This window comes from Euprymna scolopes, chromosome 33 (assembly GCF_053919585.1).
Source record: "Euprymna scolopes isolate OS-2025 chromosome 33, ASM5391958v1, whole genome shotgun sequence".
NCBI classification, from domain to species: domain Eukaryota; kingdom Metazoa; phylum Mollusca; class Cephalopoda; order Sepiida; family Sepiolidae; genus Euprymna; species Euprymna scolopes.
In genome coordinates, this window is record NC_136514.1 from 2897482 (window position 1) to 2920265 (window position 22784).

At 36.1% G+C, this 22784-nt stretch overlaps 1 protein-coding gene across 7 annotated transcripts in view; it reads right to left on the bottom strand.

Annotated features, from left to right (window-relative positions):
- The window catches only part of LOC145258090 (uncharacterized), an 86560-nt gene that overhangs the window by 46123 nt on the left and 17653 nt on the right, over positions 1-22784 (bottom strand). For all 7 annotated transcript variants that reach the window (XM_080115825.1, XM_080115822.1, XM_080115823.1 and 4 more), the window contains 4 exons: positions 20737-20866; positions 11140-11307; positions 2978-3096; positions 171-228 (listed from right to left, as the gene is read on the bottom strand). In XM_080115825.1, the coding sequence (XP_079971951.1) occupies positions 171-228; positions 2978-3096; positions 11140-11307; positions 20737-20866 (475 nt within the window). The remainder of the gene's footprint in view (positions 1-170; positions 229-2977; positions 3097-11139; positions 11308-20736; positions 20867-22784) is intronic.

A 22784-nucleotide genomic window follows, 5' to 3' on the forward strand; every position in this document is an offset into this window, starting at 1 on the left:
AGATGCGTTTTTATATCCTTAATAGTTTTCGATATATTTAATGCCAAAATGTGCCCAAGACTTTTGGAACATCCTGTATTTTGAAGTTAGATCTAAACGCTAGAAGTGTGTTTAAAAGGGAAGCATCTAAAAGTAAAATTAATAGAGAAAACATGGAATGAATTACTTACTGGGAATCATTTCGTAGTAATTATCCTCGCTGCTTGTCGAAATGCCGCTGTCTCTAATCTATTGTAAAAGAAAAACAAAAACATTAAAATCATGGAAATTTAAATCTCGTATTTCTGAGATGAAGATTAGTCATCCATTTTATTTGGAGTCTTCGGGCTACAATCCTCATCTTAAGTGTCATTTTGCACGACGTTTCGAGGAATGTAAGTCCCCAAACTTCTTCAGGTGTACCTTGTCGAACTAGGGAATTTGCAATGAATGGAACACTTTACGCACACCGGCCACAGCTGGCCCATTCTTGTCTTTGACTTTACACGTCGATTTTCTTTGATGCGCACGTTGCTTCCCTCCTGAGCATGTGGTACATTTTTTCTCCTTTTTTCCTTTTTCTTCTCGCACACACTTCTTAATTTGCATATGTGTGTTTTTTGGCTGCTGCTGTTGCTAATTTCTTAGCAAGCCAGCTATCCTTTGCTGCTGCTGATATTTTCCCATGCACTCATGTGCACTAAGTTACAGAACTGCAAATTGGAAATAAAGATTTCGAAGATCTACAAAACGCACCTGAAGTCAGAGGTTATATCTGCCAAAACGTTGTGAAAATAATACCCATGCTAAGAACAATGGTCTAATTCACATAAATGATCACTCATCACAATAAACATTTGGAGGCATGAACCAAGATAATTAAAAATTGCTCTCATTTTGTCAGCCATAAGTAATTCGCAATTGTATTTTTTAAGGATTGAATCTTGAAGAGAATATCACTTTACAACTGATTTTTTCCAAGAACTCTAAACACTGCAGATAAGTCGAATACAAATTTTAGAAGCGTTAAACCTATTTTATTTCTGAATGTAAATACCACTATTTATTACCACATAATTATAGAACAGTATTGTAAAGAATCCAAAAATACAATTAAATGACCCTAATCTTAAACCTGTTATTAAAATCTGGAACAATCGTACACGTATTCGCTTATGGTTTGAGAGCACTGGGTTGAATCAGTGATCGAATCAGATCTAAAAAAACTGGTACTTTGCGAAACAGTGTTATGGAATAGGTAGAACAGAAATAGTTATCTAACTTTGTAGCTATCTATCGATCTATCTATCTTATCTGTCTTACTGGAAAGGTAGACAAGTGATGGATATGATGATGTTTTCATGAAACCTGTCAAAATATAAGAAAGCTAGATCATAGACAAGTTTACCGGAAGATCTTATCAGCTGATCAAACTAGGTGCGAATCACGTGGATCAGGTTAGCTGGAGATAAGTTGGAGCTGGAACTTGGACACGGTAAAAAGCGGTTGGGTTAATGATTGTCTCCTCCCCCCTTGGGAGGGAGGTGACGTGTCTCTCAATGGAGACTGTTAAAGAACACAACAAAAGAACTCACTTTCCATGTTCATCTGTGTTGACATCTGGTAAAATGAATAAAAAACTAAAACCAATTATCGCTCTGGAGTGAATGTCTTTCATCCAACAGGTTCTAGCCTAGGACCAGTGAATATAAGGTATGTCGAATATATGACACACACACACACACACATATAAATTCAGACGATCACGGAACATAAAACGTGTATATATGCATCATACAAGATAAATAGACGAGCACGGTTCAGAAAGTGAAGAACCACTAAAGTGACACATTGAGGACATGTCAGAAACAAACACAAAACGTATACACCCGTCTAGATGGATGCCGGTCATGTTAGTATAATGTAACAACAGTAAACTTCAAAAACTGAGAATCAAGTAAATTGGGTACTCATATGAAATAATGGTGCTCACCTCTACTGCCTTTGTAACTACAATACAGGGGATTGACCTCAACTCTTGAAGAAGAATCTTACCAGTTATGCATAATACAGAGTAAAATGATAAAAGTGCCACTCTTAAGAAAGTAACACAACAGCTTTATTTAAAAACTTTTATTGAAAAAATCAATTCAGGTAACTTGATTATGTAGTAGAGCTGACATCTATTGAATGTAGCCACCTTTAGTTTTAATCACTGCCTAAGTATGGGTCTAGAAATGCGAGCATGCCTTTTCTACAAGCACAGGCGAGAACTCAGGAAATATTTGGTTGGTAGATGGTGGCGATCAGGCTGGCTTTAGTGTTGTGGGAGGTCATGTTCGTGATGTTCTTGATATATGACCAAACAAAGTAGTCCAGCGGGTTCAGGTTGGGGGAGAAGGGGATCCTATGAGAGAAAGGTACAAGGTCGTAGCACTCCTTCTGAAACCAAACCTCGATCTCTTTGGGCTTATGAGCCAGCACTGAGTCCTGCTGCCATATCCAAGGGCTGCCAGTGGCCACCTGATTGCACCAGGCGATCACCAAACTCTTCAGCACATCCAGGTACACTTTGCTGTTGACTTTCAAGACGAATTCGGAAATATGAGATGGCATGATGTGGCCCTCACTTAAAACCACACTAAATATCATAACCGTGGCCGAAAAACTTTGTTTTCATCCCCTGACCATTTTCCTGTTATCCGGGTGCTGGAAATGTTCCTGCTGTCATAAATTGAATCGAAAGAGAGTATGGGTTGTACAGTGGCGCATCTTCGATCTCGCTTGTTGAACATTGTGTCACTTTCAGTCATGCTAGAAGGTTCTTATCCCTCTTGGAATTTGTACACAACTGGCTAACTAGTAGATGGTTTGCAACAAAAAAAGTGAACCGGTTTTCATCAAACGGAAATGGAATCATGTCGTCTTTTCTAGAGCTGCAATTTTATCATTTCACCCAGTACAAACGAAATACAGGAAAATAAAATATCCAACTCACCGGATTCATGTCGACTATTTTGACCATATCTCTTAATTTTTCGTAGAAATTGAGCTGACATTGTTTTGAGCATAGATACTCACTGAACGGATTGAAAAACAAGCCCATCACATGCCAGGCTGAAAAAAAAAAGAAATATATTTTATTGCAAAATCGCAATAGTAGTACAGTTGGTTCGTAAGACTTAAATGATAAATATATATAAAAGGTGCTTATTAATGCAAATTGTTATGTTTTAATTTATTTTTATTTGAAGCTTGACATGCTAAAATGCATTAAGCCACAGAAATTAGGGACTTGCGATTTCTGGAAAATTCATAACAGCATAGTAAATATATTCTTTCGGCAGATAGAAGGAGTGAAGAGAAAAGAAACACTAAAAAAAAAAAAGATAATGGCTGCCTTTTATATGCTTGCTAAATATGCAAATGAGGCGCTTCTGGTGGGATATAAAAGAAGAGCCTGATTTTTCAGGAGTGGATTTTTGGAGTTGACTATTGAAGTGGTGAATTGTGTCGTGTTTTGCAGTTGGGAAGTTATTGGTAGCAGTACGTAGAGTGTTGAAAGGGTGGCATATTTGCTTTTTGACCCCCCCCACCCCACTATTCAACAACCTGGAGATTGTCTGCACGGCAACTGAAAAGGCAAATCTGCTTTGCCTCTAACCCCACTTTAGACCGAACTAACATCTCTTCTTAAATATTTCTTTGCAGACTGAAGCCTCACTTGATGATCTGAAAATCACCCCTTTCCTTGCTCGTGATGCCATAAAAAACTTAGACCTCGAAGGTATGTGGATCCAATCTTGTTCCTGCTATATTATTTTAATAATACTACGCTAAGGTTTCTCCCATTCTCTCCAAACTCTTCAACCGATGTCTTACTGAACCTTGCTTTTCTGACTGCTGGAAAATTGCTTCAGTTTCATAAAATTCTGGTGAGAGAACTGACCCACTCAATTATCGCCCTTTAATTAATGCCACTTTCCTCTCTTCACCAAAATCTTTGCATCCTTAATTATGCACCAGTCCACCATCTCATGGATTAATTTCTTTCTAAACAACAATATGGATTTAATTGAGTGCATTCTACTCCAAACCTATATACCATACACTGGATAAGGCAGGGAAGCTAGAACCTAAGACACCCTAAGTAACTCTAACCCTAACCCTAACCCTAGACATATTAAAGCCTTCGACAGGGTTTGGTACAGTGGTTTTCTTATCAAAATTAAATCAAATGGTATTACTGGACATATTCTCAACATAATCAGCTCCTTCTTAGATAAGAGAAACATCCAGGTTGTCCTTGATGGACGTACGTCAGAACAACATGCTATAAATGCGGGTGTGACACAAGGGTCAATCCTGGGACCTTATTATTGCTGATATTTAGAAATGACCTCCCTGATAAAATTTTCTCTGAGATGGGTATATTTTCTGATAACACTATGCTCTATAACTGATTCAAGGGGAAGACTAATGAATACTTATCTGATGAAATGGCTAAAACTCTAGAGGAACACCTCTAGCTTGTAGTGGAATGGGGTCGTAACTGGTTGGCAATGTTCAATGCTGCCAGGATTAAGCTTATTTCCGTTAATAATTACAAGAAACCTTCTCAACGACTGCTTATCATTATTGCTAATGATGCACTACCTGCAAGTACTTCCTCCAAAAAGCTTGAAATAAAAATTAAGTCGTTTATGAACTAAAGCTTCAAATAAAATTAAGTCGTTTATGAACTTAAGTTTCAAATAAACATGAAGTCGTTTATGAACAAAAACTTCAAATAAAAATAAGTCGTTCATGAACAAAAGCTTCAAATAAAAATGAAGTCGTTTATGAATTAAAGCTTTACATAGAAAAAAAATTAATTTTTATAATTATAGTTTGGCATATCAACAATGATAAATCTTCATGTGCAGATATAGTTCTTATTAATTTAATATTGATATTGTATTTTAATACAATAAAACGTTTTTAAAACTAAAGTTTGATGTAATATGATAATGATTTTTAAAACGAAATGTTGACGTCTTCAGATTTTTTAATTAAATATTGACACACAAATAAAAAGATTGTTTTAGGTATAGACGTTGAGTTTAAGTTGGTTGGAAAGAACAGTTGAGTATAGACCTTTGACCGAACCGGACATGGAATGAAGTAATTCACTCGATACGGACAGTGCAGGGTGGAGCTTACAGAGTTAGACGATGGTGAAATTGCCACCATGACAAAATAATGGAAGCACAAAAGGTTATGAAATCGCCAACTTTGTTCGGCATTGTTAAGAAGAAGAGATGATATGGTGACAAATGCTGTTTGCGTGTGTGTAAAACACTCACATAAACACAAGGACACAAACAATGTGTAAAACACTCACATACACACAAGGACACAAACAATGTGTAAAACACTCACATACACACAAGGACACAAACAATGTGTAAAACACTCACATACACACAACGACACAAACAATGTGTAAAACACTCACATACACACAACGACACAAACAATGTGTAAAACACTCACATACACACAACGACACAAACAATGTGTAAAACACTCACATATACACAAGGACACAAACAATGTGTAAAACACTCACATACACACAAGGACACAAACAATGTGTAAAACACTCACATATACACAAGGACACAAACAATGTGTAAAACACTCACATATACACAAGGACACAAACAATGTGTAAAACGCTCACATACACACAACGACACAAACAATGTGTAAAACACTCACATACACACAAGGACACAAACAATGTGTAAAATACTCACATACACACAAGGACACAAACAATGTGTAAAACACTCACATACACACAACGACACAAACAATGTGTAAAACGCTCACATACACACAAGGACACAAACAATACGTTACATACAAGCGAACGTTTTTTGTTAAGTATACATGTAAAGATACTGCAGAATCTATATAATTATAAAACTCAAATGACCTTGTAACGAGTGATGTTACCCACTTTGTGGTTTACGACATACGGTTGCGCATGCGCGCATAAACATTAACCCATAACAACGTAAACAAATAAACACAAATCGCTTCTTTTGCAGATTTTGACTTGCGGACTGAAATATTAACGTTATTATTTCAAAATTATTATTTAACATGGGAAGAGTGGTTGTGTTTTGCAACTATTCTTTATTGCAACTATACTGTCGCTATTTTCTTACAACTAAACAACTTTAACCCGTTGACAAACATAAGAACAATTGTAGTAAAGCCAGTACTACTACTACTACTACTACTACTGCTACTACTAGTCTCTATCCTTCCCTTTTCCTTCCTTCCTTCCTTCTTTTTTTATTTTTTTTTTACATTTCTAGATACAAAATAGTTGTGTGAGAATAGTGAATTTGTTGACTCGTTTACTAATCTGTTTCAATATTAGTTTTATTTTATTTTATTTATTTAGGTTTTATTTTTTTGCTTCAGGTTTTATTAATTATTTTTTCTTTTTTTAGATTTTAAGTTTCTATAACTTGGTTGAAGGATTCAAATATGGGTTTTTCATTCTTATATTTCTCATCGGTAGGTTCATGTGCGTTTTTGCTGCTAAATGACTTTCGTCGGCGTTCAGTTTGTATGAAAATCATGCTTAATTTTCGATTTTTGAGCGATTATTCGGAAAAATAGGTAACTTTAAACGAATAGGGAGGATTTTTTTTTCATGTTTGAGTAATCCGTCCGTGATTTTTCATTTCAATATACTTTCATAGAAATGTTTCTGTTATGTCAAAAAAAAACTGTTTTCTTTACGTCATAGTGTCACACTCATACATGAACTCCATAGCTAATATAACATACTGACCCAACAGGTCACGGGTAGTCTAGTATTATATATATATATATATATATATATATATATATATATATATATATATATATATATATATACACACGATTTACATTCTTTTCCAATGCTTGACTTATTATCAAGATTTTTCTAAAGCTTGACTTATTAACAAGAATTTTTTTTCAAAATGAAATATTGACAAAATCCCAAAATGCAAATGAAAGAGAAGTTAAAGGTACTAACAAAATTGTCTTAAAACTAAAGTGTGACGTAAAACCAAAATGATTTTTTAAAAGATAAAGCCTGAAAGACTAAGAAACTTCTCTTTTAAAAAAATTAAACTTGAAAGGCTAAAAATCTTTCTTAAAACTTAAGCTTGATAAACTAAACAAAATGTTTTTAAAACTACAGTTTGACATTGTAATTTTAAATTAACGTTTGTCATATTAACCAAAAAACTTTTCAACACTAAACTTATTTTTAAAAATAATGATTTGAATCATGGCTAGTTCGACCCTCCCAGGCCTTTCCTTCCTTGAGAATGAGTGAGTTTATCTCTAACCGCTAGGACTGGAGAACGTCAACGGAGTTAGCAAGACAATTTATAAGCGCTATTTCTCATTGGGTGACTGGCTTTTCTTTCCATCTTCCGTTCTTGTGCTACGTCCTCCATGCAATTGAAAGGAAGTATACACTATTGGAAATTTATCAATGTTTCTGGGTTTTTAAAGCTTAAAAAGTTATCTCTCTTTGACGCTTAGTTCAATAATGTAAGGACTTAGGTAACCTGGAGTTGCCTCCCTTTGTCTGTTAATTGATGACACGTGTTTTTAGGATTGGGTGACTTGGAGTTATCTCCTCTTTGACTGTATTTCTAAAAACGCATGTATGTGACGTGTACTTTCTCTTCGTGTTGTAAACATGTAAAATAAACAGACGTGTCTTTCTGTGTCTGTGTGGGTGCGAGTAAAAGGCTAAAAGATGTTACGCTGTTAATTAATTTGTTCTCTTTTGTCAACCGTTGATATAACTGCCCATATGAAGTCGTTTAGGGAAGAAAGGTACGTTTTCTTTATTTACTTTATAAGTAACTTAACAAAGGTTGTTAATTAACCCACTGAGTTGAAAAAGATACACTGGCGACTTTGTGTGGCTGTAAAACAACGTAATTCTTCTTTGCAACAAATGTTTTTTTTTATTCCTTCGAAGTCATAATAGAAATAGCAGCGACAGTGACCGAACCTAGCAACTTCTGACTGAAATGGGATTAAATTGTATGTGTGCTTTATGTAATATCTTAGTGTAATAAGAAGGTTCTTGCAGAATTTTTAAATTTTGATTTCAGATTATGTATTTTCATAGAAGTTTTCGTTATAATACTTTTACTTTATCATTTAAAAGAGCGTTATTCGCTCTATCTAATCGTTTAAATTACAATAAACAATTATTCTTTTCAGAACATTGAATACAAGATGGAAAAAAGCAATTTTCTCATTTCAATTCAAGCTAGACTGAAAAGCTACCGAAACAGCTTGCGATATCAGCGAAGGTTGGTTCAAGAACCAATACTGAACGCACAAAGCAAATGGTGGTTTAAGAAATTTTGTGGCGGCAACGAGAGTCATGAAGATGATGAGCACAGTGGTTGGCCATCGGATGTTGATCAATTAAAAACACCAAAAGAAGGTCACGCTGACTATTTGGTGGTCTCATTTATTACAGTTTTTTTTAATGTAGGTGAAACCATTACGACGTTGAAGTACTGCCAACAAATGGATGAAATAGAAAAGGTCCAATTCTCCTTCACAACAATGTCTGACTGCACTTTGTTAAAACAACCCTGCAGAAGTTTTTTTTTTTTTTTTTTTTTTTTTACATGGAGTTCACCACTTATCAAGGCCCAATGGCCACTCAGGGATAAGGGTTATTGTGTGTACAGTAATCAAAGGGATAGTGTAGCAATAGTATTGGAGAATTGGTAAAGTGTCATTACTTAGAGGGGGGCGGTTCATCAGGAATTTGTTTGTGTTGGACTTGAAGACATCCACGTTGAAGTCGGGAGGGAAACAGGCAAACGGAACAGAGTTCCACAGGCATGCAGTTCTAAGAAAGAAGCTTTGTTCATGGTATCTACGTTTTGATTTAGGCACAGATAGGGAGTGGGAAAAATTATTGACGGTGGTTTCAGCTAGTCGGGTGTAGATTGGCGAGGGGGGACCAGAGAATGGAGCTCAGACGAGCACCTGCCATGAAAGTAACGATAGAACAATGACAGGCTGTGGAAAGAGGTTGCACAGTAGAGAAAAGGGCATCCCCTACCAAGCCACGGAGTCTATTTTGTACTCCGTCAAGGCAGGATGGCTGTTTTTTGAAGCCCCCGCCCAGATGTGGTAGCAGTACTCCATCTTTGGATGAACTTGGCTCTTATATAGATAGAGAATTGCATCATTAGTGAGATATTTTCTGGAGCGGTAGAAGGATCCCACCATTTTCCCAGCGACCTTGGCCGCAGACTTGATGTATGTGTTCCATTTAAGATCAGGTGTAAAGGTCAAACCCAGGAGCTTATCAAATCCTGCGGCCTCCCTTAGACAAGAGCCATCCATTTCAATTGATGCCAGATGGGGATCAGAGCGTTTATGATGTAGAGATAGGAGCTTGGTCTTAGATGCATTAAAGGTAACCAGCCACCTCTTTCCCCACTGAACCACACGCTCAAGATCAGAGGAGAGAGAATCAGAGAGAACATCATCATTTACGGCCTTTGATGTGTTGCCATATATGGTCATGTCATCAGCGTAGATGTCAACGAAAGATTTTAGTAAGTGTTTTGGGAGATCATTGATGTAGATCAGGAAGAGAGTTGGGCCCAGTATGGACCCCTGAGGGCCTCTGATTTCTGCCTATCAACCACTACTCTTATGAGCCTGTCAGATAGAAATGATTTAATGATAGAGAAAACATTTCCAGTTATACCGTAGCTGGAAATCTTGTGTAGTAGGCCTTTATGCCAAACCTTATCGAAGGCCTTTGATATGTCGAGAGCAATTGCTCTAGAAATGAAGCCTTTGTCAAGAGATTCGCTAATCCTATGAGATATAACCGTTAGCACATCTGCTGTAGATCTAGCAGAACGGAAACCATATTGTGTGTCGCTAAGAAGGTTATTTCTGCTGAGGTGGTTGACTACTTCTCTATTTATTGTGGATTTCAACAACTTACTCATGACACACAGGAGACTTATTGGTCTGTACTGAGAGGGGGATGACTTATCACCTGAATTCTTAAATACAGGGCATACTGATGAGGTTTTCCAGAGTGTTGGAAAGCACTTCTCCTTAAGGCAATGCTTAAACAGTTTGGAAAGTATGGGGGCAAGTTCTGGTTGTAATTTTTTTAACACTATAATTGGAATACCGTCAGGACCAGTTGCTTTACTGGAGTCAAGGTTCTTGATTAGCTTGGCGACCTCACGCACAGATATTTGTATGTTGCATAGCGTGTTGTCTGTTATAGGAGGGAATATGGAGAGTTGATGGCCTTCGTCACACAGGGAAGAATTTGCCGCAAAGTTTTTGGCAAATAGTTTGGCCTTGTTGGATGCTGTCGAGATGACCTCTGGTCCATTGATAATGGTTGGGATAGAGCGCACGTTTCTGTTCAAGATCCTATTTGCTATTTGCCAGAACTGGTGGGAACTAAGCCGCTGCTCAGCTACTTTGGACTTAATGGATTGCGCATATAGTTCTCTTGTATTTTTTATTACTCTTTTACAGTGGTTGCTGGCAGTTCTGAAAGCAGCTTTAGTTTCAGTGCATCTATTACGTTGGTAGCTATGGAAAAAGTGATTTCTGTGTGCGATGGCAGCAGCACATTCGGGGGAGAACCATGGCTGGCTGTTAGGTTTTTGTTGGAATTTTTTAGATGGTATGAATCGATCTATGCCTACAAGTAACCATTCGGTCAGATCTGATACTATACAGGACACATCCTTTTTAAACATGGAATGGAGAGGGAGATCAGATATGAATGTACGGAAGCTATCCCAGTCCGCCATAGAGTATCGGTATAGAATTGAACGAATTAGGCTACAAAACACTGCCTCATCCGCCATACTCCCCAGATCTCTCACCTACCGACTAATACTAATACTGGCATAAAAAAATACACTTGTCTTGCGTTGGCAAAAGTCTGTTGATTCTGATGGTGCTTATTTCAATCAATAAATTTCTGTTTGAGTCGAGATATGTTCATCTGAATTTAAAAGTTAAAAACCACAAGAACTTTCTTGTCAACCTGATACATAGGACAGTTCTTACTTTTTAATTTGGTGGGATTTTCTCTTATTTCCAATGTCTTTTCAAAGTTCTCCAGGAAGTTTTCCAAGAGGGATTCGGCCGTCACGATGACAAGTTTCGTCGTGTATAAAGAATAGGAAAGCCCTTCGACATACACTGACGTTATCCTCTGTCCTGCTTCATTTATTTCTGAAAAACAAAAACAATAAATTTCAATCCTAATTATTTCTGATTGGATTTGACATATTTGCATTTCTTGTTTCGAATTTTAGTTATCCTATTGTTTAGCATTTTGATTTTTGTACCGTTTTTAAAGGGAGATAATCTATGAAAATATTGATTTTTGTACCGTTTTTAAAGGGAGATAATCTATGAAAATATTGATTTTTGTACCGTTTTTAAAGAGAGATAATCTATGAAAATATTGATTTTTGTACCGTTTTTAAAGAGAGATAATCTATGAAAATATTGATTTTTGTACCGTTTTTAAAGGGAGATAATCTATGAAAATATTGATTTTTGTACCGTTTTTAAAGGGAGATAATCTATGAAAATATTGATTTTTGTACCGTTTTTAAAGAGAGATAATCTATGAAAATATTGATTTTTGTACCGTTTTTAAAGGGAGATAATCTATGAAAATATTGATTTTTGTACCGTTTTTAAAGAGAGATAATCTATGAAAATATTGATTTTTGTACCGTTTTTAAAGGGAGATAATCTATGAAAATATTGATTTTTGTACCGTTTTTAAAGGGAGATAATCTATGAAAATATTGAATTTTGTACCGTTTTTAAAGGGAGATAATCTATGAAAATATTGATTTTTGTACCGTTTTTAAAGAGAGATAATCTATGAAAATATTGATTTTTGTACCGTTTTTAAAGAGAGATAATCTATGAAAATATTGATTTTTGTACCGTTTTTAAAGGGAGATAATCTATGAAAATATTGATTTTTGTACCGTTTTTAAAGAGAGATAATCTATGAAAATATTGATTTTTGTACCGTTTTTAAAGAGAGATAATCTATGAAAATATTGATTTTTGTACCGTTTTTAAAGGGAGATAATCTATGAAAATATTGATTTTTGTACCGTTTTTAAAGAGAGATAATCTATGAAAATATTGATTTTTGTACCGTTTTTAAAGGGAGATAATCTATGAAAATATTGATTTTTGTACCGTTTTTAAAGGGAGATAATTTATGAAAATATTGATTTTTGTACCGTTTTTAAAGAGAGATAATCTATGAAAATATTGATTTTTGTACCGTTTTTAAAGGGAGATAATCTATGAAAATATTGATTTTTGTACCGTTTTTAAAGAGAGATAATCTATGAAAATATTGATTTTTGTACCGTTTTTAAAGAGAGATAATCTATGAAAATATTGATTTTTGTACCGTTTTTAAAGAGAGATAATCTATGAAAATATTGATTTTTGTACCGTTTTTAAAGGGAGATAATTTATGAAAATATTGATTTTTGTACCGTTTTAAAGGGAGATAATCTATGAAAATATTGATTTTTGTACCGTTTTTAAAGGGAGATAATCTATGAAAATATTGATTTTTGTACCGTTTTAAAGGGAGATAATCTATGAAAATATTGATTTTTGTACCGTTTTTAAAGGGAGATAATCTATGAAAATATTGATTTTTGTACCGTTTTTAAAGGGAGATAATCTATGAAAATATTGAATTTTGTACCGTTTTTAAAGGGAGATAATCTATGAGGCTTGTTCCGTGTAGTCATCATACTTTGAGCATCAAACTCATACTTTTTCTTAGTTCAGCGCTCAACAAGAGTTGCCACCTTGTTCGACATTAACACATGATTTCTCTAGGCATTTGAATTTTTGACTTCAAAAGAATCTTCTGAACTAAGAATGTTCTTCAAACGTTTTGTTAGTCGCATTAAAAAGTAAATTTGAAAATTATTTGACATTGAAACCCTCATTGAAAACCCTCATTTACCTTCATCCAACCCGGCTTTTCTTTCTGTTTTAGCAAAAGGCATTTATTACAATTACTTTACAAACAATGTCAGCTTCTTGTTTTTTCTAATTATTCTTTTCGTCTTTTTTTTATTACATTTTCACCCCAAACAAGGCAAATTGCCACTTTGGTGTAGGGGCTACTATCAGGGGCAACAACTACTTGGGTACTATGTAGGGATTTGGGCAGCAAGATGTCGGTTCACGTTACACTTGAACTTCTGCACGTTAGTACTGTTGGGAAAGCAGGGACCTGGAATGGAATTCCAAAGTCTAGCGGTTCAGAGGAAGAAACTATTGTAGTAGAAAGATCTTTTACATCTAGGGATCTCTACTGTGTGGCGGTGGGATTTAGCAGCCTGTTGAGTTTGTCGAGGGTGCTCACGTCGTGGGGGCACAAGTGATTGCAGTTCGTCAGAGCATTCACCACTAAAATAGGCAGAGGGATGCAACATTTTGTCGATGGGACAGAGGCTGAAGCTTAGATGCCAGTTCAGGGCTTATCAGGTTTGCAACTCTCTTTTGAACCTTGTCAAGGAACGAGAGACTAGTAGCAAATGCACCAGCCCAAATGTGACAGCAATACTCCATACATGGGCGAATGGTGGTCTTATAGAGGTACAGGATACTTTCGGGTGTTAGTAGTTGTCTAGCATGGTAGAGAGAGCCCACCTTTCTTGCAGCGGCCCTGGCAATGCCTTCAATGTAATTGTTCCAACTCATGTTTCCTGTGAACGTTAGGCCAAGGAGTTTGAAAGATGTACTCTCAGATAAAGAGTCGTTGGCCATTGCTATAGGTGGTAGAGAGGGTTTCTTGTAATCATTGAATGAAACTAGTTTAGTCTTGGCGGCATTGAACGTGACCAACCATTTTTGTCCCCATTCCATTACAGATTGGAGGTCTTCCTCTAGTGTTTCTGCCATTTCTTTAGAAATGTGTTCATTCGTCTTCCTGACGTGCCTGCCATAGAGTGTAGTGTCATCAGCATATGTACCCATCTCAGAGGCAATGAGTCTGCAATTAGATTAACAAAACCCCACCGTCTCGACACCAGCTTAAAAGTCTCTCATCTCTTCTAGAGAGCACATGTTTATCTCACCTAGATCGTGTTTTCCTTTCTGCTCGGCTACATATTTCTTATCATTTTTGCTTGACTACACATTTCTTGTCTTCGACAATACATGTCCATTGTTTTTTATGTACACTCTGCTTCTCCCCATCATGTGGTGCCTTTTTTTTTCTTTTTCTTGTCACGCAAGGTTGTGCACACTTCCTAATTTGCATATGTGTTTTTTTCTACTAATATCTTTGCACGTCAGCTATCTTACAGCTCCTGCTCATATTTTCTATGCGCCCTATTACAGATTGAGAGTTTTTTATTTTTTTGAAAAACAGTATCTGCATGTTCAGCCGTTTTGAAGAAATACTCACCCTGGAAATACTAACTACAAAATGTAGGCTCCGACCTTTGTCAGGCATCTTGGGAAAGAAAGAATAAAAGTTACTGTCTCCGTAGATGGTTTTGTATTCTTTGAGTTGTTTTTGTTTTATTCGCCGTAGTTTCATATGTGCAAAAAAAATTTGGTTAACATGAGCGGGTAACTATAATAAAGTTTGACAGGATTATCTCCTTTTCAAATTTTAAGGAGGGATTGTATAATTTTTGTTTTTCTTTATAATTCTTTCCAAGATGTTTGACAATGGTCGGAGGCTACACTGACCGAAACGTTGCACAAATAACACTCAAAAATGAGAACAATAGTCCAAACAAATAATACAAGCAATCAGCCTCATCTCAAATATTCAGAATTTTAATATCAGCCGTTTTTACTTTTTTAGATTTTATTGGTCGCTAAAACGTATTTTCGTACTTATCCCATTTACGGGTCACATTGCATAAGTAATCGGAAGATGCTGAAGCGATCTTCCAACCAGTTATCAGAAGACATATTTCAATGAAAGCATGAAAATTATGAAATCAAGAAAGGATTTTAACTGAAAATGACTGTTAACACGCTAATGTCAATGTGAAATCCTTTTTTTTCCGCCTGTTAAGAATGGCTTTCTAAATAGAAAACCACTTTTAAATGCCGGGTTTTTGATTAATCGTCTGGCAATTTTTGCTTCAGAATCTTCCGGGTGCTTGTGTTGGAAGATGTGACGTGAAGTTGACTGAGATTGAGTTGTAAACAGGTTAAGTTCAAATATGTTTTTTTTATAAGAAACCGGTTTGAAAAGGAGGTTATTATGCTAATTGACGTTTTTTTTTATTCGAGATAAATATTTGCTGCTAACATTTATCCCCCCCATTAAAAAAAAGTTTTTTTCTTTATTTTGTACAAGTCTGCGTGCCCGGTGTTGCTCGGGTGTTTGGAGGTGTGTGTTGAGCAAAAAATAAATAAATAAATAAAGTGGTAGTAGGCAAGCAGGCTTGAACCCGTACCGCAAAGGGGGGAAAGAACGTAAAAAAAATCTGACGGTTTTACCGTTGCATCCATCGTCAAACCGGAAGTGGCGAAGGTTTAAATTAAGGCTAGTCAATCGAAAAGAGAGGATGAAATTTGAAAATATCGGCGAAAAAGCAACCCTTCCTTATAGTAAAGTGCCTAGTTTAGGGTGAAGGAATTAATTTTTTTAGTCAATTTTTCGATATTTCGAAGGGAAAAGCTTCAAACCGATTTCGTGCAAATATGTCGCTTCTGTCGAAAGTTTTCGGCTGATTCATACATACATACATACGTACATACATACATACATTTAATCAGACAGGTGAGACTTATATTACAGATAACAAGAAGAGTTTTGGTGAACGTTACTATTCGCGGCAAAATTTATTTTATAATTTGCTTATTCATTTCTGAAACAATTGTAGGAAACACCATATGAATACTGTTTCCCGGGCTATGGAGTCAGCATCGTCAGACATCGTCTCATGTCAGCTCCCCATGCGATCTAATTAACGTCAACCAGGTTATATAAAACAATATCGCTTCTTACGCACTTAATACCAATCTTCCTCGATCTGACATGATTTCTAGTGTCCAGGATATAAGCATGGGTAATGGGGTAATGCAAGAGAAAAAGTCAACAAAGCGAAACCCTCCTCATGCTAAAAATGGATTTCTAAATTTGCACGGGGTTGGTTTTATTTTTACAAAACAAAAATTCTGCATAGATTTACGTATATATCTTTAACCTAACAGGTAAGTACACAATAACGTTTTAGTGCAATTTTCGGTACTTACGCCTCTTTGTTACCGTGCTGAAAAAAATAACGTTATTATTTTGAAAGCCATTCTTAACATGAGGACGGGATGGTATTTTGTAACTGTTCTGTGTTTCAACCTAACAATTTAATAAATAAAAAAAATAGATATTTTGAAACTTGAATTTAACCTGAAAAAAAAAAACTATTTAAAAATAACGCGGTAACAAAAGTGCATGAGCACCCAATTTTTGTTTTTAGATGTAGCGGTTAAACTAAAGGAACAAATACGCGGAACTTGCCAGAGAATTAAAAGGATTGTGAAGAAAAATCAATATAATCAACCACTAATTTAGGAACATTGAAAATATTCTCAAAGAACTTGAAAACAAAACTAGGAGAAATCGGAATCAGGGGGGGGGGGCACAGATTATGCAACGGACAGTAATGGTGTAAATGGATGAAATCTTTTAAAAAAAACCCTCGAATGCGGAACTTAATCTACAAGAATGACAATCGCGAACCAGGTATATAGAAAATGCAACAGAAATAAAACAAAAATAAAATCCAGAAAACTGAAATGAAGTAGTGGAATGGCCTGATTTTTAGGGTTTTTTTTTTTGTTGTTGTTTTGTTTATAAAGTGTTTGCTGTTATGGAACTAATCATTTCTAATGAAATCGCAAATATCTTTTAGAAAAAAAATCGATTTAAAACCATATCAATTATTTTAAGTAGCGCAATCTATGAAGTAAATGTGGTATTCGGTGATAGATAAAATGAAAGTGAATTACCAAAGATAAAATATGATCCGGAAAGTGTTTGCATAAATGTGTAAAAATACGTCTTGTTTTTGTTAAGTAGGAATAGATACATTGAGGGCAAGGCTGCTGCAAAGAAGGTGGGCTCTCTCTACTGTGCTAGAAAGCTACTAACACCTGAAAGTATTCTGTACCTCTATCAGTCTACCATTCGCCCAGGTATGGATTATTGTTGCCATATTTGGAATGGTGCATCTGCTATAAGTCTCTTACTCCTGTACAGGGTTCAAAGGTGAGTCGCCAACGTGATAGGTCCTCCTGAACTATCAGCTAGGCTTCAACATTTGTCCTATCGACGAAATGTTGTATCCCTCTTCCTGTTTTATAAGTATTTTAATGGTAGGTGCTCTGACGAACTGCAAGCCCATGTACCCCCCCCGACGTAAATACCCTGGACAAACCCGACAAGCAGCAAAATCTCACCCCTACACAGTAGAAATCCCCAAATGTAAGAAAGCTTTCTACTCTAATAGTTTTTTTTCCCCCTAGAACTGCTAGACTTTGGAATTCTTTTCAGGGTTCCTGCTTCCAAGACTGTACTGACATGCAGAAGTTCAAATGTAATGTGAACAGACATGCTCAACTCCCTATATAGTAACCCTGCAAATTATGCCCTGTCCCAGATAGTAGCCTCCTACTTCAACGTGGCACTGTGCCTTGTCTGGGGTGAAAGTGCAATTAAAAAATAAAGAGCATGATAGACAAAGGATCACCAATGGATCTTCTCTCTATTTTGATGGCCTTGTGCCTTTCTTTAAATTATAATGTCACTCTTATGATGCCCAATGTTTACACGTTTCAGTCCCTGTTTATTCTGCCATTCTCAATTTTTCTATCACTTTATTTCAGCTGGCCGAACCCCCAGAGACGGAGCTTGTAATAAGTTTCTAATAAGCATAAAAAATGAGATTCTTTCTTTCAGACTAGCGAATCTATCTGATCGTATCTGATCGGAGCATGATAATTACAACAAAGCTGTTGCAAATTGCTTGTCTTGTTGCTGTTGATGCAACAGAGGAAACACAGGCTGGCAATCCATCTATATATTAATACGATAGCATGTGTGTTATTTTTTGTCACGCTCACATTCGGGCCGTTTAATTGTTATGTACTTCCATTTCTTGTCATAAATAATTTTTTCAAGAATTCTTCATAAGATTTTATTTCGATTTCGATTCAAGCTAATGCAACCAAATCATATGGTTATATATTTTTTTATTTTTGAAATCGCAACTTTATAGCATATAAAAATCGATAGAACATAATAATATATACGAAATCTGCAAGAATTAAAATATCATATTTAAGCGTAGTTTACAATCGAGCTTTGCCCGGCGTTTGTGTTAGCTCATATAAATACTTTTGCAGTTTTAACAAAAGAGCTACAATAATATCAGAGCGTCTCCATTTACACTGAACATCTACAGAATGCCAACATTAATATATTACAAATAAATGAGTCCCTGTGGAATTTCCACAGGTCCCGCTAGTTTATTATTAATCGCTGTCTATCAGATTATTTTACTTAATCATTTTATTAACATACTCGTCTGAGCTCCAATCTCTGGTCCCCTGTCGCAAATCTTTCACAAAAAATACCCGTCTAGCTGAAACCACTGTCAATAGTTTTCCCCACTCTTTACCTGTGCCTAAATCAAAACGTAGATTCCATGAACAAAGCTTCTTTCTTAGAAGTGCACGCGTGTGAAACTCTCTTCCGTTTACCTGTTTCCCACCTGACTACAACTTGGGTGTCTTCAAGTCCAACATAAACAGATTCCTGATGAACCACCCCCTTGGGTAATCCACTTTGTAGAATCTCCATTACTAACGTTTACTATGGTATTGTCCTATTGATTACTGTACACACAATAACCCTTATCCACGAGTGGCCTCCAGGCCTTGATAAGTGGTGACTTCCATGTAAAAAAAAATACAAGAACTTATACTAAACATCACAGAACATTCAAGGTTCCTTCAATAAGTTTCCAGACTTTTTGTACAGACATTTAAAATTGTCGTAGACTCTTGAAAATTCAATATGTTATTGCTATAGATCTTATGAGATTAATGACCAATTCTTATGATTTTTACGTTCAAATGAACAGCTACAGCAGGAATTAGAATACACCCAACTAAAGCCTGATTATCACAGCTGGTGACTTTCAAAAATGCAGTCTGAACATGATGACACTTTCAAAGAACGATATGCAATAAAATTCTGTTTTAAACTTGAAAAAATGTCCAAGAAACATATGAAATGCTTCAGACTGCTTTTTGGACCATCTTGCATGAATCAAGCATCAGCTTATAGGTGGCATAAGAGATTCAAGGAAGGCAGGGAGTCTGTGAAAGATAATGAGAGGTGTGGGAAGAGTTAGGAAGTTAGAACATCAGAGTTCATTTCAAAGATAATGGCCATCATATGTCTATAGAAACAAGAAGTGCATAGTTTGATGTCAGTGTCGGAACTGTGTGCACAGTTATTTATGAAGAACTGAAGATGCGGAAGATTTGTGCAAAGTTTGACCCAAGACAAGTGTTCCGAGAAGATCAGAAAGAAAGACGTTGTCATGACAACAGGGAGATGGTTGAGCTGATCATTTCAGGTCTCGCAGTCCAGACCTTGCTTCCTGTGACTTTTGGTTGTTCCTTAAGCTCAAGGAAACCTTGAAGGCTGTCGTAATGAATTGAGCAGATGAAAGAGGTTGTGACGAGGGTCCTGTAAACGTTCACAGAAGAGGATTTTTATGGGTCTTTCCAGAAGTTGTTGGAACGGTACAACAAGTGCATTGCAGCCGGAGGAGATTACTTTGAAGAAAACTAGAGTTTCATGTGTGTTCTCTATAAACGTGCCCATACGAGAAAAAAGTCTGGAAACTTATTGAAGACACTTCATATACCAGAAACGACAGTTGGAAATAAGTCGTACACCGTCCATTATGACTATGCTATTACAACAGCAACATACTTAGCAAACCTATTAAACCTGAGATAGTGATATTGGGAAAGCAGTAGAAAGAAGCAACCTTAGTAGAAGTCAGTGTACTTAATGAAGCTGGCTTAAACAGAGCTGAGAGTGAAAAGATAGCAATATACCAAGGTCTTATATGCGACATGACTAGAAATTGGAATTTTAGGAAGATCTCCATCATCACAATAATTAAAAGAGCAACCGAAACCACGTATAATGCACTAATTTTCAAAGGTTTTCTAACATTGCAGCCTTTTCTAATTATATTATGGGACGAAAAGCGAAGAGGGAAAAGAGAATATGGGTATAGTGAAAAAGTACAGTCATGATCGTCATTCTATCCCGGGCAACGTCTGCTAGTAGTGCTAGTGCTGTTATAAATAAGATAAATAATCCAACACCATTTTTAAGTAATATTCATACTAGGTGAGTTAAACTGGATTCCTCGGAACAGGGAAGACTGTCAAATTTACAACAATCACTATCAACAATTTTCCCGACTCCCTATCTGAGCCTAAATCTAAATACAAATTCCATGAACAAAGTTTCTTTCTTAGATCTGCCCGCCTGTAAAAGAAAAAAAAGATGCTATAATAAAACAATTTCAAAAAAATATTCACCTGGTAATTCGCATGTATAAGTACTTTTCGTATATTTCTTTGTCGGTAAACGTCCCTGTACTCCTTCTAACCGTACGGTGACATTAGATTGTGGTTCTGTACTGAACAATATGTGGATTGTTCTGTCACCCTGTAAATAAACACGAGTTATTAGTGTTGCATGTCACAAACTGGCAAAGGGAATACACAAATTTCTTCTAAACTTCAAATGCAAAAATAAGAGCCGAATTCAGGTCTAACTTCCAATCTCTACAATGACATGAAACTTTGTCCGTGTGTGAGTTTTTTCCCTATGGACTCGAAAATGGCTGGGTCGATTTTTATGAAATTTTACACGGAGGCACTTTATGTGCCTGGCAGTGTTCTTAGATAGGTTTTGTATCGGAATGCCCTCGATTAGTATCGATAATCATGATAATCTGATGAAAGAAGGAACAGGCGATTTTGACCAAAGTTAACACCTTACACAGCCTAACATCACAAGTTCATTTGAAAAGTTTTATTACCACACAAGTCGAAAGGCCCAACATATAAAATCAACAGTAGTTTTTTTTTATGTGATAGGTGTGCGTTCGAAATCAATGTTTCTGTTTAGAGCACACGTTTTGCATTTCAAACTTTAATGCAAGCCATAATTTATAAAATATTTATACATCAACAGTAGACTCTCTATAGTGCAATGTAGGCTACAATATATTGTGAACAAAGTCACTTACGAGAGGCATGTGAAGCTCCCTCCAAATGCACTGCGATAGGTCCTCAATTAGAGCAATCAATCTATTTGATTGAAAAATTGGCGATTTCCCCAATTTCTATGACAATACAGGGTGTTCCAAAAGTTTTCGGTACATTTCAAGTCCTCATATCTGTTTAACTATGAATGGTAGTCAGATGAAAGTTTAATGCATTAAATTTTTTGTAAGACTTGATTTTTTTTTTCATTTCTTTTCAGGTCATGTAATGGCGTTCATTCAACCAGAAAAGACATTGTGGGGATTTGTAAAAGGACTGGTCTATGAGCCTCCTACTCCAAGAGATGTGGATGAGCTAAAGACCGGAATAACAGAAGCTGTTGCAATCATTGACAACGCAATACTGAGACGTGTTTGGCAAGAATTGGACTATCAGCTTGATGTGTGTCGTGTGACCAATGATGTTATCCTCTTTGAACATTCCATGAAAAACTTGAGATTACAAACTTTCTGAATCTACCAGATGCGTTTTTATATCCTTTATAGTTCTCGAGATATTCAACGTCAAAGTGCACCAAAGACTTATGAAAGTTTGAGACATTAGTTGATCATCATTAAATCCCGGGCACTGTCGGCTCACCCTGCTAATATATCCTATTTTGAAAAACAAAAATATTGCATATGTATAAAAATTATCCGAGAAGAGACTGGAGTGATTCCAAATCGCTATGTACCAAATATCTATATGTTGCCATCTCTAAGTGACTCATTGCAAGAGAATCCCTTTAAACATTCAATTACTTATATCTGTTTTTTTTATGAATCCTGGACCATATTCATACGAAGTATTTTAATGATGAATGCTCTGACGAACTGCAAGCACGTGTGCCCTCACGGCGTAAACACCCTCGACAAACCCGACAGGCAGCTAAATCCCACCCCCACACAGTAGAGATCCCTAGATGTAAAAGAGCTTTCTACTGCAGTAGTTTCTTCCCCACAAACGCTAGACTTTGGAATTTCATTCCAGGTCCTTGCTTCCCCAACTGTACTGACATGCAGAAGTTCAAGTGTAACGTGAACCGACATCTTGCTGCCCAACTCCCTACATAGTATTCCTGTAGCTTTTGCCCCTGATAGTAGCCCCCTACACCACAGTGGCAATGTTTGTTTGGAGTGAAAATGTGATAAAAAAAAAAAAAAAAAAGAATATAATTCTTTGTGACATTTCAACTTCTTTCGACTGCATTAGGGGAGTGGAGAGTGTCAGGAAAAATAAACAACTTAATAAAGTGTAATGAGAATAGTAAAGAATGCATAGTAGTGATCACCATTCAATCCCGAGCAACGTCAGAT